This window comes from Pelobates fuscus, chromosome 11 (assembly GCF_036172605.1).
Source record: "Pelobates fuscus isolate aPelFus1 chromosome 11, aPelFus1.pri, whole genome shotgun sequence".
Lineage (NCBI taxonomy): Eukaryota > Metazoa > Chordata > Amphibia > Anura > Pelobatidae > Pelobates > Pelobates fuscus.
The window spans coordinates 32,865,996-32,879,103 of record NC_086327.1 but is presented as its reverse complement, the minus strand read 5'-3'; the positions used below and the strand labels follow the sequence as shown (position 1 = coordinate 32,879,103).

Genomic DNA, 13,108 nt, shown 5'->3' with positions numbered 1-13,108 from the left:
AATTTTAAATGGAGTCACGATGCTATAATTTGCCTTTCATATACCTGCTGCAGTATGCTGTATCAGGCCAATATGATTGGCTGAATTAACCTAGCCAATCATATTGCTGTTCTGTTATAATGTCATGGGGGTGGGAGTGTGTGTATGGGCGATAGTGACTTCCCATTCTTTTATTAGTCCTCATACTGCCTTTTGGTGTCAGTAAGCGCAAGGCTACCTTTTTACTTGGTCTCTCGTAGTAGTTTGTTTATTTAATGTTATAGAGTTTTATTTAACATCTCTGCAGAGATCTCAGCAAAGATAGTCTGCAACTGTTATAGACTGGAGATAATATCTTTTATCAGTGTTAATAAATATCAGAATTCCATACTTTGTATAAAATGTGGATGAATTCTCTGCAAGGTTTTTAGAAGACACCAACATGCTCTAAACAGGAAATGCACACTTAGTACAATTTCCCGAACTAACCCCTGCATTGCCTTTAGTATATGTGGAATGGGAATTCTATGGAAACTTTCGGGATTTTCACAGAATTTGGCAAACATGGGGTCTCTTGGCAGTTTAGTAAGTAATCCTTGATCTATTCACTAAATTCTTGATCTATTCACTAAGATCTACTCAAGAATACCTGTATTACTGTTTCCTTTAAACTCTTATTTTAAAATTGTGTTCTATTCCATCTCCCTCCCTATACTATCACTACTTAATTGATACCTATATCTCCCATCCTGATCTTCTGTTCTTGTTTTGCTTAAAGCTGCTGTGATCATGTCATTTTATGTTCATTCTTTAAGACTTTTTGTTAATTGTTTGTTTACCTAGTGTTACTACTCACTGATAATCTTGTAAATTTATGTTCATGGTTTATGACTTTCACCTATCTGATCCTTCCTATCTTTTTATCCCAAATGTTATCTCCTTTTAGTTTTTCATCTCTAATTAATTACCTCAATAGCCCCATGTCTCCCCACCCATAATAGTGTGTTTTATTTCTTTTTTTTTTTCTAACCTCAGACCTTATATTTCAGACTGGGCCCCTTAAAACAGCATTAACACCCAGCACTCCCAAGCAACCAAGTCCTGCTGAATCTTCAGAGCAGAGGTATCATCTCTGGAAGATTGCCCACCCACCCCTCCCCACACCATCCCACCCCATGGTCGACAACTTACTTATAGATAGTGCACATCAGCTGGTTTCCTTAACACACCAATCAAATCACTAAACCTCTCCTCACCTGAATTTATTTAACACACTGCATCCTTACATTGGTTTAATCACTCATTGATATTTGTGTGTTTGTATATATGATCTACATATCTATATAATACACTTTTTCTAATGTTCTCCCTTCTATTTTTCACTTTAACACTAACTTCTCTCATCACTAAAATATCCCTATCCTTTCACTCACCTGTCCCTAGCAACACCATAATTATTACTTCCACCTTACTCCCCTCCCCTCTCTATTCATCTCATGCACTCTACACATACCTTTCCAGCCTATCTCCACCAACTCCTCCCAAATCCTCTACATACATACCCTCCTACAAAACTTTCAAATCCTACTCCCACCTTCACTTCCTTTCTATCCTTCTGCTCCTAGCTGCTGGTGATGTCTCTCCTAACCCCGGCCCCCTCGCAACAAACTCAGCACATACTAACCCAAGGATCCACACTAATCTCATACCCATCTCATGTTCCTCTAAATCCTCCTTCAATACTGCCCTCTGGAACGCACGCTCTGTTTGCAATATAACTAAATCCACTGCTGTCCATGACTTCTTCATCTCTCGTTCTATAGATTTACTAGCCATAACAGAAACCTGGCTCTCCCCCTCTGACACTGCCACCCCTGCATCTTTGTCCTTCGGTGGTCTCCAACTTACCCACAACCCAAGAAACTCTGAATGTAAAGGTGGTGGTGTTGGGTTTCTCCTCTCCCCTCACTGCTCTTTTAAACCTCTTCCCACCCCCCCTTCTCTCTCTTTCCCATCATTTGAAATACACTCAATTCGCCTTTTCAAACCCTTCTCTGCTAACATTGCTGTTATTTACCGCCCCCCTGGTTCCCCTCTTCTCTTCCTTGACCACTTTGCTGCCTGGCTACCCTATTTCCTCTCTTCTAACATTCCATCCCTAATTCTCGGGGACTTCAATATTCCTATAAACCCACCTTTGACCTCTGCAGCCACCAAACTACTTTCCATGACTTCCTCCCTCGGGCTACCGCAGTGGGCAGATTCTCCCACCCATGTAGCTGGCAATACCCTTGACCTAATCTTCACTTATGCATGTACAGTATCTAATATCTGCAACACTCCATATCCACTCTCTGATCACCACCTCTTATCATTTGCTCTCACATACCCCCTCACCCAAAAACCTCAGCCTAACCCCCCTCAACTCAGGAGGGACCTTAATTCTCTTGATCTCCAACAGTTGTCAGCTGACATTGATTCACAACTGCTGTCCATCCCTTCCCTCTCCTGTCCTTCACAGGCCATCTCCATATATAACTCTACTCTTACATCTGCCTTGAACACTGCAGCGCCACTCCAAACAAGCACCTCGAGGAGGACCCGCCCCCAACCATGGCATACTAAATCAACGCGCTACCTGCAAAGATGCTCCCGTTGTGCTGAACGCTCCTGGAGGAAGTCTCGTACACAATCAGACTTTCTCCATTATAGATTCATATTGTGTTCATACAGTGCAGCCCTTGCCCTTGCCAAACAGTCCTATTTTTCCACTCTCATTAGTTCATGTTCCCGCAACCCCAGGCGTCTCTTTCACACCTTTAATTCTCTTCTTCGCCCTGCTGTGGCCACCCCCAAAACTAACCTTACTGCTGATAACTTCGCATGTTACTTCACTGACAAGATTGAACAGCTAAGGAAAGAATTCTCCCCTCCTTGCCTTTCTGTTTCTCAATCACACATAGATCATGCCTTTCCTACCCTTCAGACATTCTCCCCAGCTACTGACCAAGAGGTGGCTGCTCTTCTTTGCTCTTCTCGCCCCACCACTTGCCCGCTCGATCCTGTCCCATCTCACCTTATTAGATCTCTCTCCACTTGTCTCGTGCCTTCTCTAACACACATCTTCAACTGCTCGCTCTCCTCTGGCATCGTCCCTGCTGACCTTAAACATGCCACTGTAGTACCTATACTAAAAAAACCATCCCTCGACCCATCCACCCCCTCTAACTACCGTCCCATATCCCTGCTCCCTTTTTCCTCAAAGCTTCTGGAAAGACTTGTCTTCACCCGTGTGTCTCATTTCCTCAATTCCAACTCTCTCCTTGACCCTCTTCAATCTGGCTTCCGCCCTCTCCACTCTACAGAGACTGCCCTTATCAAAGTTACTAACGACCTAATCGCAGCTAAATCCAAAGGCCACTACTCCATACTAATTCTTCTTGACCTCTCAGCGGCCTTTGACACCGTTGATCATGCTCTCCTTCTTCAAACTCTTCAATCGCTTGGTCTCTGTGACTCTGTCCTCTCATGGTTTTCCTCTTATCTCTCCCAACGCTCATTCAGTGTCTCCTTTTCTAATGATACCTCCTCCCCTTGCCCTGTCTCAGTTGGAGTTCCCCAAGGCTCCGTCCTTGGTCCCCTTCTATTTTCTCTTTATACTGCCTCTCTTGGCAAACTTATTACCTCTTTTGGATTTCACTACCACCTGTACGCTGATGACACCCAGCTATATCTCTCCTCCCCGGACCTCTCCCCTGCCGTCCTGCAACGTGTCACTGCTTGCCTTTCTTCCATCTCTGACTGGATGTCCTCCCGCTTTCTGAAACTCAATCTCTCAAAAACTGAGCTCCTTGTCTTTCCTCCTCCTAATACTGATCCTCCTCTTTCGCTCTCCCTCCAAGTTTGTGGTACCAACATCAGTCCATCCTTGCAAGCGCGCTGTCTTGGCGTCATACTTGACTCTGGTCTCACCTTTGAGCCTCACATCCAGCATGTTGCCAAATCCTGTAGATTCCATCTTAAAAACATAGCCCGCATCCGCCCCTTTCTTGCACCAGATACTACCAAGGAGCTTGTCCATGCTCTAGTAATTTCCCGCATGGATTATTGTAACCCTCTCCTTATTGGTCTCCCCAATAGCCGTACTGCACCCTTACAGTCCGTAATGAATGCTGCTGCTAGATTGATTTTCCTCTCTAGTCGTTTCTCTCACACCTCACCCCTCTGCCAGTCCTTACATTGGCTTCCTGTATGCTATAGGAGTCAATTCAAGGTACTAACTCACACCTATAAAGCACTGAACAACTCTAGCCCCTCTTATATCTCCTCACAGATCCATAGGTATGTCCCTTCTCGGTCTCTCCGTTCTGCCCGTGACCACCTCCTGTCCGTTGTCCGCACTCGTACGGCCAACTCGCGCTTGCAGGACTTCTCGCGGGCGGCTCCCTTCCTATGGAATAGCCTGCCTACCGCCATCAGACTCTCCCCTAGTCTTGCATCTTTTAAGAAGTGCCTTAAAACCCATCTCTTTAGGAAAGCTTATGGCCTCCAAGACTAACCCTTACCTCACATACCTGTCTCTTGCCCTCTCCGAAAGGGCAGCCCACCTTATTTGATTGTAAATTCCTGTCCTAATGTGTTTTACACCCCACCTCCTATAGAATGTAAGCTTGTTTGAGCAGGGTCCTCTTCAACCTATTGTTCCTGTAAGTTTATTTGTAACTGTCCTATTTATAGTTAAATCCCCCTCTCATAATATTGTAAAGCGCTACGGAATCTGTTGGCGCTATATAAATGGCAATAATAAATAAATAAATAAAAATTCTGAATTGTAGCAAATTAAAATCTGAGTGGAACACTGTATGCAGATATAACTGATTTGAAGAAATTATCCAATACAACTACAGTCACATCATGGCCTTTATAACCTTTATTTTGCCACTCATGTTTCAATTTGCTACAGTTCAGAATTTAGATAATAACCCTGCAAATGTCATGTGTTGCTGCAATAAAGTACCATATGTAGTAGTTATGGTGCACAGGAGTGCCGTGGCACTCTCCCAGTGTAAGTAGTTAAACCGTTTGCTACTTACCTGGGGTCTGCTTGTTAGAGCAGGCTTGGGAGTGTTAATTGAAGCTCCATGCAGGAGCTTCCAGCATTTAATGGCAGAGATGACTGGACCCAGGTAATTTGTCAAGCTGTTGAAAACAGGTTGACTACTTACATTGAGGGGGGAGGGCCTGGGCACTAATGACACCATAACCATTACAGTGCTTTGTATTAGTTATGGTGTTTCAAGTTTTCCTTTAACTATGCCATTATTGAAAACTACCACACTCCTTGTAAACAAAGTTAAAGTTGAGACGTGAACATTCCCAGCCTTGTCATCGCAGAGCATTGCTAGTACTTTGAGTAAAGCAGTTTCTGTAAACCATCTTCCTTCCTTGTCTGTTGCATAAACAAACACAGCCTTAATTAACCTCGTTCATGTTTCTCAATAACATAGTAGCAAATAGGAATGCACGTGACAGTGCTTTGCATCACATGCAAACTATCTCACGATTCTATTTAATTTAGGGCTGTCAGATCCATAATGTTTTTCATGGATGATGTCACTTATACATATACAAAGATAAGGCTGTCATGCTGTATGCAAAAAGAAGAAACCCTAAATCAAATTAATTCTACATAATGCAGGACAACACTTTTAATGTGTTGCTCATCATGAAGGTGTGATATGTGTCCAGGTAAACATTGCGATGGCGACCTTAAGTGAACTTGTGCAGATCTAGGCTGTGTATAATGCAGGAGAGGATTATACATATTTTATTGGACATTTTAGCTGAATTCTTCATTCTATCAAGGGATGCCTGTTCCACACACCTCCTAAACTCCCAGATTTAGTGGGACTGTCCTGATTTCACCATCCTAGGTTAATATGGGACAACAGGAAACTGACCCCAGCAAGTGCAATGCAAGTACATCAATATGCTCATTCATGCTGTGCTGGTCGCTGTATGGGGACATTTACGTTCTTTGGGCATCCCCCCTTTACAGTGATGCCATCAGCACTCCCCCATAATTCCACTCACCACCTGTCCAGATTTCATATCTCTCATTGTTCAGAGGTATGGATCCAAAATGTTTTATATGGAATATCAAATCTAATGATATATAAGATCTGTACTCCGTTTCTATCTGCCTACTGAACAGAAAATGTTGTCTGTAGATGTTTAATGTTTTTAAACTTGTATGCATATGCAAAATAGTTTGGAATCTTTGTAGGTGATTCCATTTAACTAAACGTCTGTTTTTCTGTTGTTCCCCAGGTATGACTGCATTACATATAGCAATCCGTACAGGACGCACAGATGCCACTCAGTGTTTGCTGGATAATGGAATGGACGTTGACGCTGTGGTATGATCCTACTGAACTGCTGTACTGACCAGGCAGCCTACCATCAGAATGTCTTACTGTGCGACACATACTGATAAATTGTTACAGCGCATGTCACTCAGTAACACGCAGTGTGTGTGTGTTTATGAATAGACAGACAAGTAGATAAGATTACAATTACATACATCCGCAAGCTTTCAGGGTTATTTACTAAAGTGTGAATCGTTGAAAAGTAAATTTCTAATTTTATGCCAAAATAGTGAGGATTTTTCCAGCTTAACTATGGCAGCAGATCGTCCAAGTCACGTGGTGACGCCATGTGACATCCAGTTTTTTTCAGTCTCCCCGATCACTCAGTAGACTGAAGGGAGGACTGAAGAAAAATGTAGAACATGTTGATGTTTAACTGCACTTGCAATGCACTTGACCAATTTCAGGGCTGTTAAACCCATAAGTAAGAGCTTCAGTAGTGCTCGGCATATGGAAAACCCTGATTGGCTGGTCTGTCATTCTGGTGGATATGTGCCACATCAATTGTGTCTCAGATGGATCCTCCTCTGGTTCTACTATAGTTGGCATATCGAAAGTTTTAAATTCACTTTGAATTTCTTTCCTGTCCACCTTTCGTGACAAAGAAGGGCAGACTGCACCAAGGGGAGGACACTGCCCATGAAATTGGCCCAACAGAGTGCCCCATAAAGGCAGACCAGGCACTGAGCTTTGCTTACGCACTTCATGCATGATCTTAGTGCCCTATCCCTACCAGATTTGAATTTCTGGACAGATTTTGAAGTACAGGGCAAGTCCCACATTTGCAGGGCCAATACTCCAAAATGACCACTTCATATAACTTTCATTTATAGGTATTTCATAAATTCAAGCCAGTCATAAAATACATAACAAATTGAGCCATCTATTTTATGTTTTGGAATTTGCAAAGTAGGACATCCTTAAAAAGTTAACTTTATATTGTTATTCACTAAAATGAGATTTGTCAGGAAATAAAGGAGAATTTAAAGTGAATTGAAAATTTAGGGCCAGAATAGATGAATAAGAAAAATAAATCTCTAGTTCAGCTGTGGTTTTAAGTTCGGCTAAATTGGTCTAACATTTGAAATTCATTTTGAATTCTCTTCGAATCCTCAAAAATTCTCACTTTGGTAAATAACTCTGAATATCATTTTGCTTCTGACAAAACCTATGGGTATTTGCAGTGTTTTATTACACACAGTAGTTAGAAATAATATATAATCTGGCTGGGACTGTACCTTCTGTCTGTGTGGCCAATTGGTTTCTCTTCATATAACAAGGTAGTTGTGTATCCAGGCGTTGCAGTATATATTATCCTCAGAGCAAGAAAGTTGTGTCTCATACTTACAGTATTTCATTAGTTACCAAACTGTATTTCAAACTATCTCAGTAAGCTGAAAAATCAAATCACACAGACAAGTCAGTTTAGAGTCCTTGTGTGAATTTGGATTTGCAGAGAGAGAGCTTTACCTGTCAATTCAATTTATTTGGAGGGAGCAACTCTGTAACCTATGTAAAATAAGGATGAATTGTGTTTCAGCAATCATATCTCATTATTGCATTACCATTTATTTTAACAGGAAATAAAAAGTGGCCGAACTCCCCTAATCCAAGCCGTGGAGAATGGGTGTGAGGAACTAGTATGTCTTCTCCTCCAAGTGAGTGATATTATGGTATTTTATGTACAGCTTTATGGCTATGGTCACAGAACGATAATGCTAATAATATGCAGAAAAAGAGATATCTTGGGAAGTCCCCGTGCTTCAGATAGGGAGGGAAATGTTGTGGTGGTTTCTGGGATGAATAAATAAAAAATATGATGAGCTGGTTTGTCGAACTGGCAGACTAACCTCAATTGTATTAAAGGGACACTGTAGACACTTTAACAATTGCATCTCATTAAACTGATTATAGTGCCTGGGGCACTCTGGCACTGCCCCTCCATTACATTTCAAGAAGTTAAGCACTGGATGAGGGTCCCTGGTTTCCCATAGCCCAGCCCCCACTGGAGGTGTGGCTAAGGCAAAGATCACACACTTCCTTGTATTCATAAGGATTCATACCTGCAATGCCACTGTGATGGGCTGAAAACGATCAGCTGACACTCTCAGCCTATTACAGCCAACCATCGCTACTCAGACTAATACATCCTGGGTACACTTGTATAGCAATATATCATTAAAAAATTGTTTAATGCTGAATCGGAGGGAGTTGCAAAGGGACTCCAAACACTGTAGCCACTTTGATAAGGTGAAGCAGTTGCAGTGCTTACAGTGTCCTTTTAAGTGCACATAACTCCAATGGGAATTTTAATCAAAAATGATCTTGGTAAGAACTTATTGAGCATATGAGTAGACATATCTCCAATATACGATCTCAGGACAGATGTCAATGCATTTTGAAACCAATATTGACTCCTGTGTTAATACATAACAAGGAAGGGCTGACAAGTTTTTTGCCTGTGGCTAGTACTAACAAATAGCCTTTTCTTGCATACTAAAATTACTAATCTATTTGTGCATAGTTCAACCCACAAGGTACTTATTTCAGATAAAGTCTGCTGACGTTATGTCATAGCATGCTGGAGCTTCTGCAGAGGTCTCTGCACACCTAAGAGACACACACAGTGAAAATTCTAAGTGAATTCATAGTGATTTTCAAAATTAAGGCCAGAGTAGTCAAACTGAAAGCATAGCTAATTTTCCCAGTTCAGCTATTTTAACCTTAAATGTAAAATTCACTTTGAATTCACACTCTAGTAAAAAAAAAAACCTTACGGATTTTGTATTGTACACCAATGATGTCCAGTATGCGTTATGGCTGTGATAAGCACTTTCCCATCTCTTACCAACACCATACATACTTATCACAACTTGGTTAATTCCAGATATTGCAGCCTCCTGGGAAAATATTCCGTTAGGCTAGTCCAGGCCTGGGAAACTAGGGAACAGTAAGAATGCAGGTTATAAATGAGTAATGCAGGTCAAAGTGCCAGACTAGGAAAGGTGCTAAACATATGTTACCTACTGTCTCCTGGAGAAGGATGTGCATCAAACCATTTAATTTGATGTCACATGTGCATCAAACCATTTAAATCTACAAATACATATTTGTATTTAAAAATCCTCGTTTTCTAGTGATCCAATGTGCAATTACCCCCTTCCATCCTTGCCAGCCCACTTGGGCCATTTAACAATTTAATAAATCAAATCTCTAAATGTCCTGTTAATCCTGTAGTTACGATCCCACTTGCTACTCTATTCAGATGATCTTAAATAGATTTGGATGGAGGGGAGGTTTATTATTTAATTAGATCTGGAAAGAAATGCAAAGGAGTAAATTGGTAACTCAATCTTAACATTTATTACCACAATGTTACTTACACAGTGTCTGTTTGATGTTTGGCTTTTCTACAGCGTGGTGCTCAAGTCAATGCACAAACATATGCAGGCAACACAGCTCTCCATGTGGCCAGTGGACGTGGCCTTGAAGAAATTACACGAATGCTGCTACGGAGTGGAGCAGACAGTGGAATAAAAAACTGCCATAATGATACCTCAATAACAGTCGCAAAGAACCGAAGGGTAAACACCATTTTGGTGGCCATTCCTTGTGTGGCCATTCCTCTTTCAACTCTGTTTCTCTCTCACCTTTACTCTAATCCATTAAATGACCCCTGAACCTTATTTACTAAAGGTTAGAACATGGGACATGGGAACATTGCACAATATTTCATTCAGAACATCACTTCTGACGTATGACACTGGCAAATCGCACCTTTTATTGCGAGCTATGTCAAATCTCTGTGAAGACAGCCCAGCGTCATTCTGACATGAATACACATGTACATTCTGGGCATGCAGGAATGATGTAAACCAATCTGCAGGCAATACAGCTTATATTAACCTTTCACACGCCTCAGCACATAGCCCTGCTGTGGTTCCTACTTCATAGTCTTTTTGTTAAATGACCCAACTTGTCTTGTTGAACCTATTAGCCGACATCCCCTGACTTGGACAAGCCTACTGTTTGTGTGATTTCTGTATTCCTTGACCTCAGTTGCATTCTGACCTTTCTTTCTTCTTTAAGCCTAGCTATAGACACCACATTAAACCCGGCCATCCTAAAGACCGGTGGCCATCTTTCCTTTTTACAACTTTACTTAGGATAGTCTTAGTTTCAGATTCTGCATGTTGGGTCCTCTTCACTCTTTGACAGTAGTCTGGTTAGGTTGTAATGTATGTATAATATTAGTTACTGCAATTCTAGCAACCTATTTATTTTTATCAGATTACAGATATCCTACATGGTAAATCCTCCTCTCCGCGGAATCAGTATGATAGGCTCACCGATGAACACAGCGACAGCTCGCTTACCCCATCACCACAACCGCCACAAGTAAAAACACCCAGTTATAAATCCGTAAGTCCTCCACCTGGAAGACAGGCAACTCCATTACTGTCCCTACCTCAAGAAGATACATTAAGACATATCAAAGTACCTGACTTATCTCCAGCAATTAATGGGTCTAGCCAAAGACAGCTTGGTAGAGTCCAATGTGAGGAAAAGACATTCCAATTTTAAGGGGAAAGACGTTAAATTTTACAACTGCAGCTATACATGCTAATAAGATGTTCAGAGGGTGTTTTAAGAACTTTATTCAGGGATGTGGGCAATTCAATGCCATCGTCATGTATACCTTATGGAACATGCCCGGGAACCTCCAAACAGCAAAAACAGAGGATTGTGGTTACAAAAAAAAGTAGAACAAAAGAAAAGTTCCATCATTCTCTTTAACACGATGTAATGAGGCAGGTACCAAGCAACAACCTACCATCAACCTGAGAAGAAATATACACACGTGTTTAAGTAAGAATCCAATCTACAGTGCCGGGACTGCATGACGAGAAATCCAAATTATTTTTAGTCTGTCCATCACAAGTTTGGGATTCATTTCAGAAGGACTTCTATGGAAATTAATCTAATTCTGCAAGCGTGCATTACTCCGTGGATGCATTAAAAGAATTGCTTACATGTGATAAACTTTTTAACAAAACTATTGAATACTGTATTCAAAATATATGGATATTTTATTGGATGAGTATGTTAACAAACTCAGAAAGACGACACAAAAGTAATCGGTTGAAAGGACCACTATAGTGCCAGGAAAACATACTCGTTTTCCTGGCACTATAGTGCCATGAGGGTGCCCCCACCCTCAGGGACACCCTCCCGCCGGGCTCTGGGGAGAGGAAAGGGGTTAAAACTTACCTTTCTCCAGCGCCGGGCAGGGAACTCTTCTCCTCCAATCCTCGTCCTCTCCTCCCATTCGGCTGAATGCGCACGCGCGGCAAAAGCTGCGTGGGCATTCAGCCGGTCTCATAGGAAAGCATTATCAATGCTTTCCTATAGACGCTTGCGTGCTCTCACTGTGATTTTCACAGTGAGAATCACGCAAGCGCCTCTAGCGGCCTTTCAATGAGACAGCCACTAGAGGCTTTAAGGGCTGGATTAACCCATTTATAAACATAGCAGTTTCTCTGAAACTGCTATGTTTATAAAAAAATGGGTTAACCCTAGCTGGACCTGGCACCCAGACCACTTCATTAAGCTGAAGTGGTCTGGGTGCCTAGAGTGGTCCTTTAAATGTGTCAAGCTCGTGTCACTGTGTTAACATGAGACCCATCTATCATATTCTCCTTCCCGATTGTTAAATGGTGCTAGTGAAGGCCAGCAAACAATGGGAGTATGTATTAAGAATGAATGCAATATGCAATCTTTTCTAACGAGGATGCAATTCCTTCTTTAATTATTGTATATCCTCTGAAATTCCACATCCCATCCCAAAATTGCCAAATAATCAATTTTAGGGCAATTACATTTGACATTACATTTGCATGTAGTTGCTACAGTTGTAGCAATCTCCCCCAAAATTGCTTTCTACAAATGTGTCTCTCTATAGGTGTGTATTCACCAAAACACGAATTGCACAATTTAGACCAAAATAGATGAGCAGGAAAAATGGCTGCATGGGAAATTTTCTACAACATGGCTGTTGTTGCCTAACTCCTGCATTTTTGGTTGTCTATTTAAAAGGTTGCAGTATTACGTGAATAAACACCTTAAGGGGTTACACCAAGCATCATGACCACTTCAACATTTTGAATATGTCATAGTGCAGGGAGTCTGTATGTGCAGTGTTTCATTATGGACATGCAGAGATATTTGATCAAGCTGCCAGAGGTGTAACCCCACCTCCGGTAGCTGTGATCCAGTATGTCCAGAACTCTATACCGGGCTGACTAATCTGAATTCATGTTGCTGTTTTAAATTACATCTTGTTTGCATAAATTGTTTTTACTAAGTCAAGTTTCTCAGAACAGCCCCACCCTTGACCACTATCCTACTCAGTCCCCTAAAATTGTATATTTGGAATGTTGGTTGGTATACTATATGTATGTATGTATATATATATATATATATATATACATATACATACCGTCTTTGCCCGAAAATAAGACCGGGTCTTAAATGTTTTCTTCAAAAAATGCAATAGGGCCTATTTTTGGGGGATATCTTATTTCGGGGAAAAATGGTAGCAAGCATGTGCTATAAAGCAGGTCTACATTCGCAGAAGTGCACTAGACCAGTTCACTAAGGCATGGAATCCCGCAAATCTATGTTTGGAGAAACTTCCCCGA

At 41.5% G+C, this 13,108-nt stretch overlaps 1 protein-coding gene across 2 annotated transcripts in view; it reads left to right on the top strand.

Moving 5' to 3' along the window:
* The window catches only part of BCL3 (BCL3 transcription coactivator), a 77,782-nt gene extending 65,532 nt beyond the window's left edge, over positions 1 to 12,250 (top strand). Inside the window, exons 5-9 of one of the 2 annotated variants that reach the window (XR_010085996.1) lie at positions 6,310 to 6,398; positions 7,988 to 8,065; positions 9,824 to 9,991; positions 10,698 to 11,541; positions 12,041 to 12,250. Coding sequence is in view for 1 of the 2 variants with exons in the window: in XM_063436096.1 (XP_063292166.1) it covers positions 6,310 to 6,398; positions 7,988 to 8,065; positions 9,824 to 9,991; positions 10,698 to 10,991 (629 nt within the window). In the remaining variant the exon portion in view is untranslated. Of the gene's footprint in view, positions 1 to 6,309; positions 6,399 to 7,987; positions 8,066 to 9,823; positions 9,992 to 10,697; positions 11,644 to 12,040 lie in introns of those variants that run through there. The other variant, XM_063436096.1, reaches the window with a different exon arrangement.
* Positions 12,251 to 13,108: the final 858 nt, after the last annotated feature.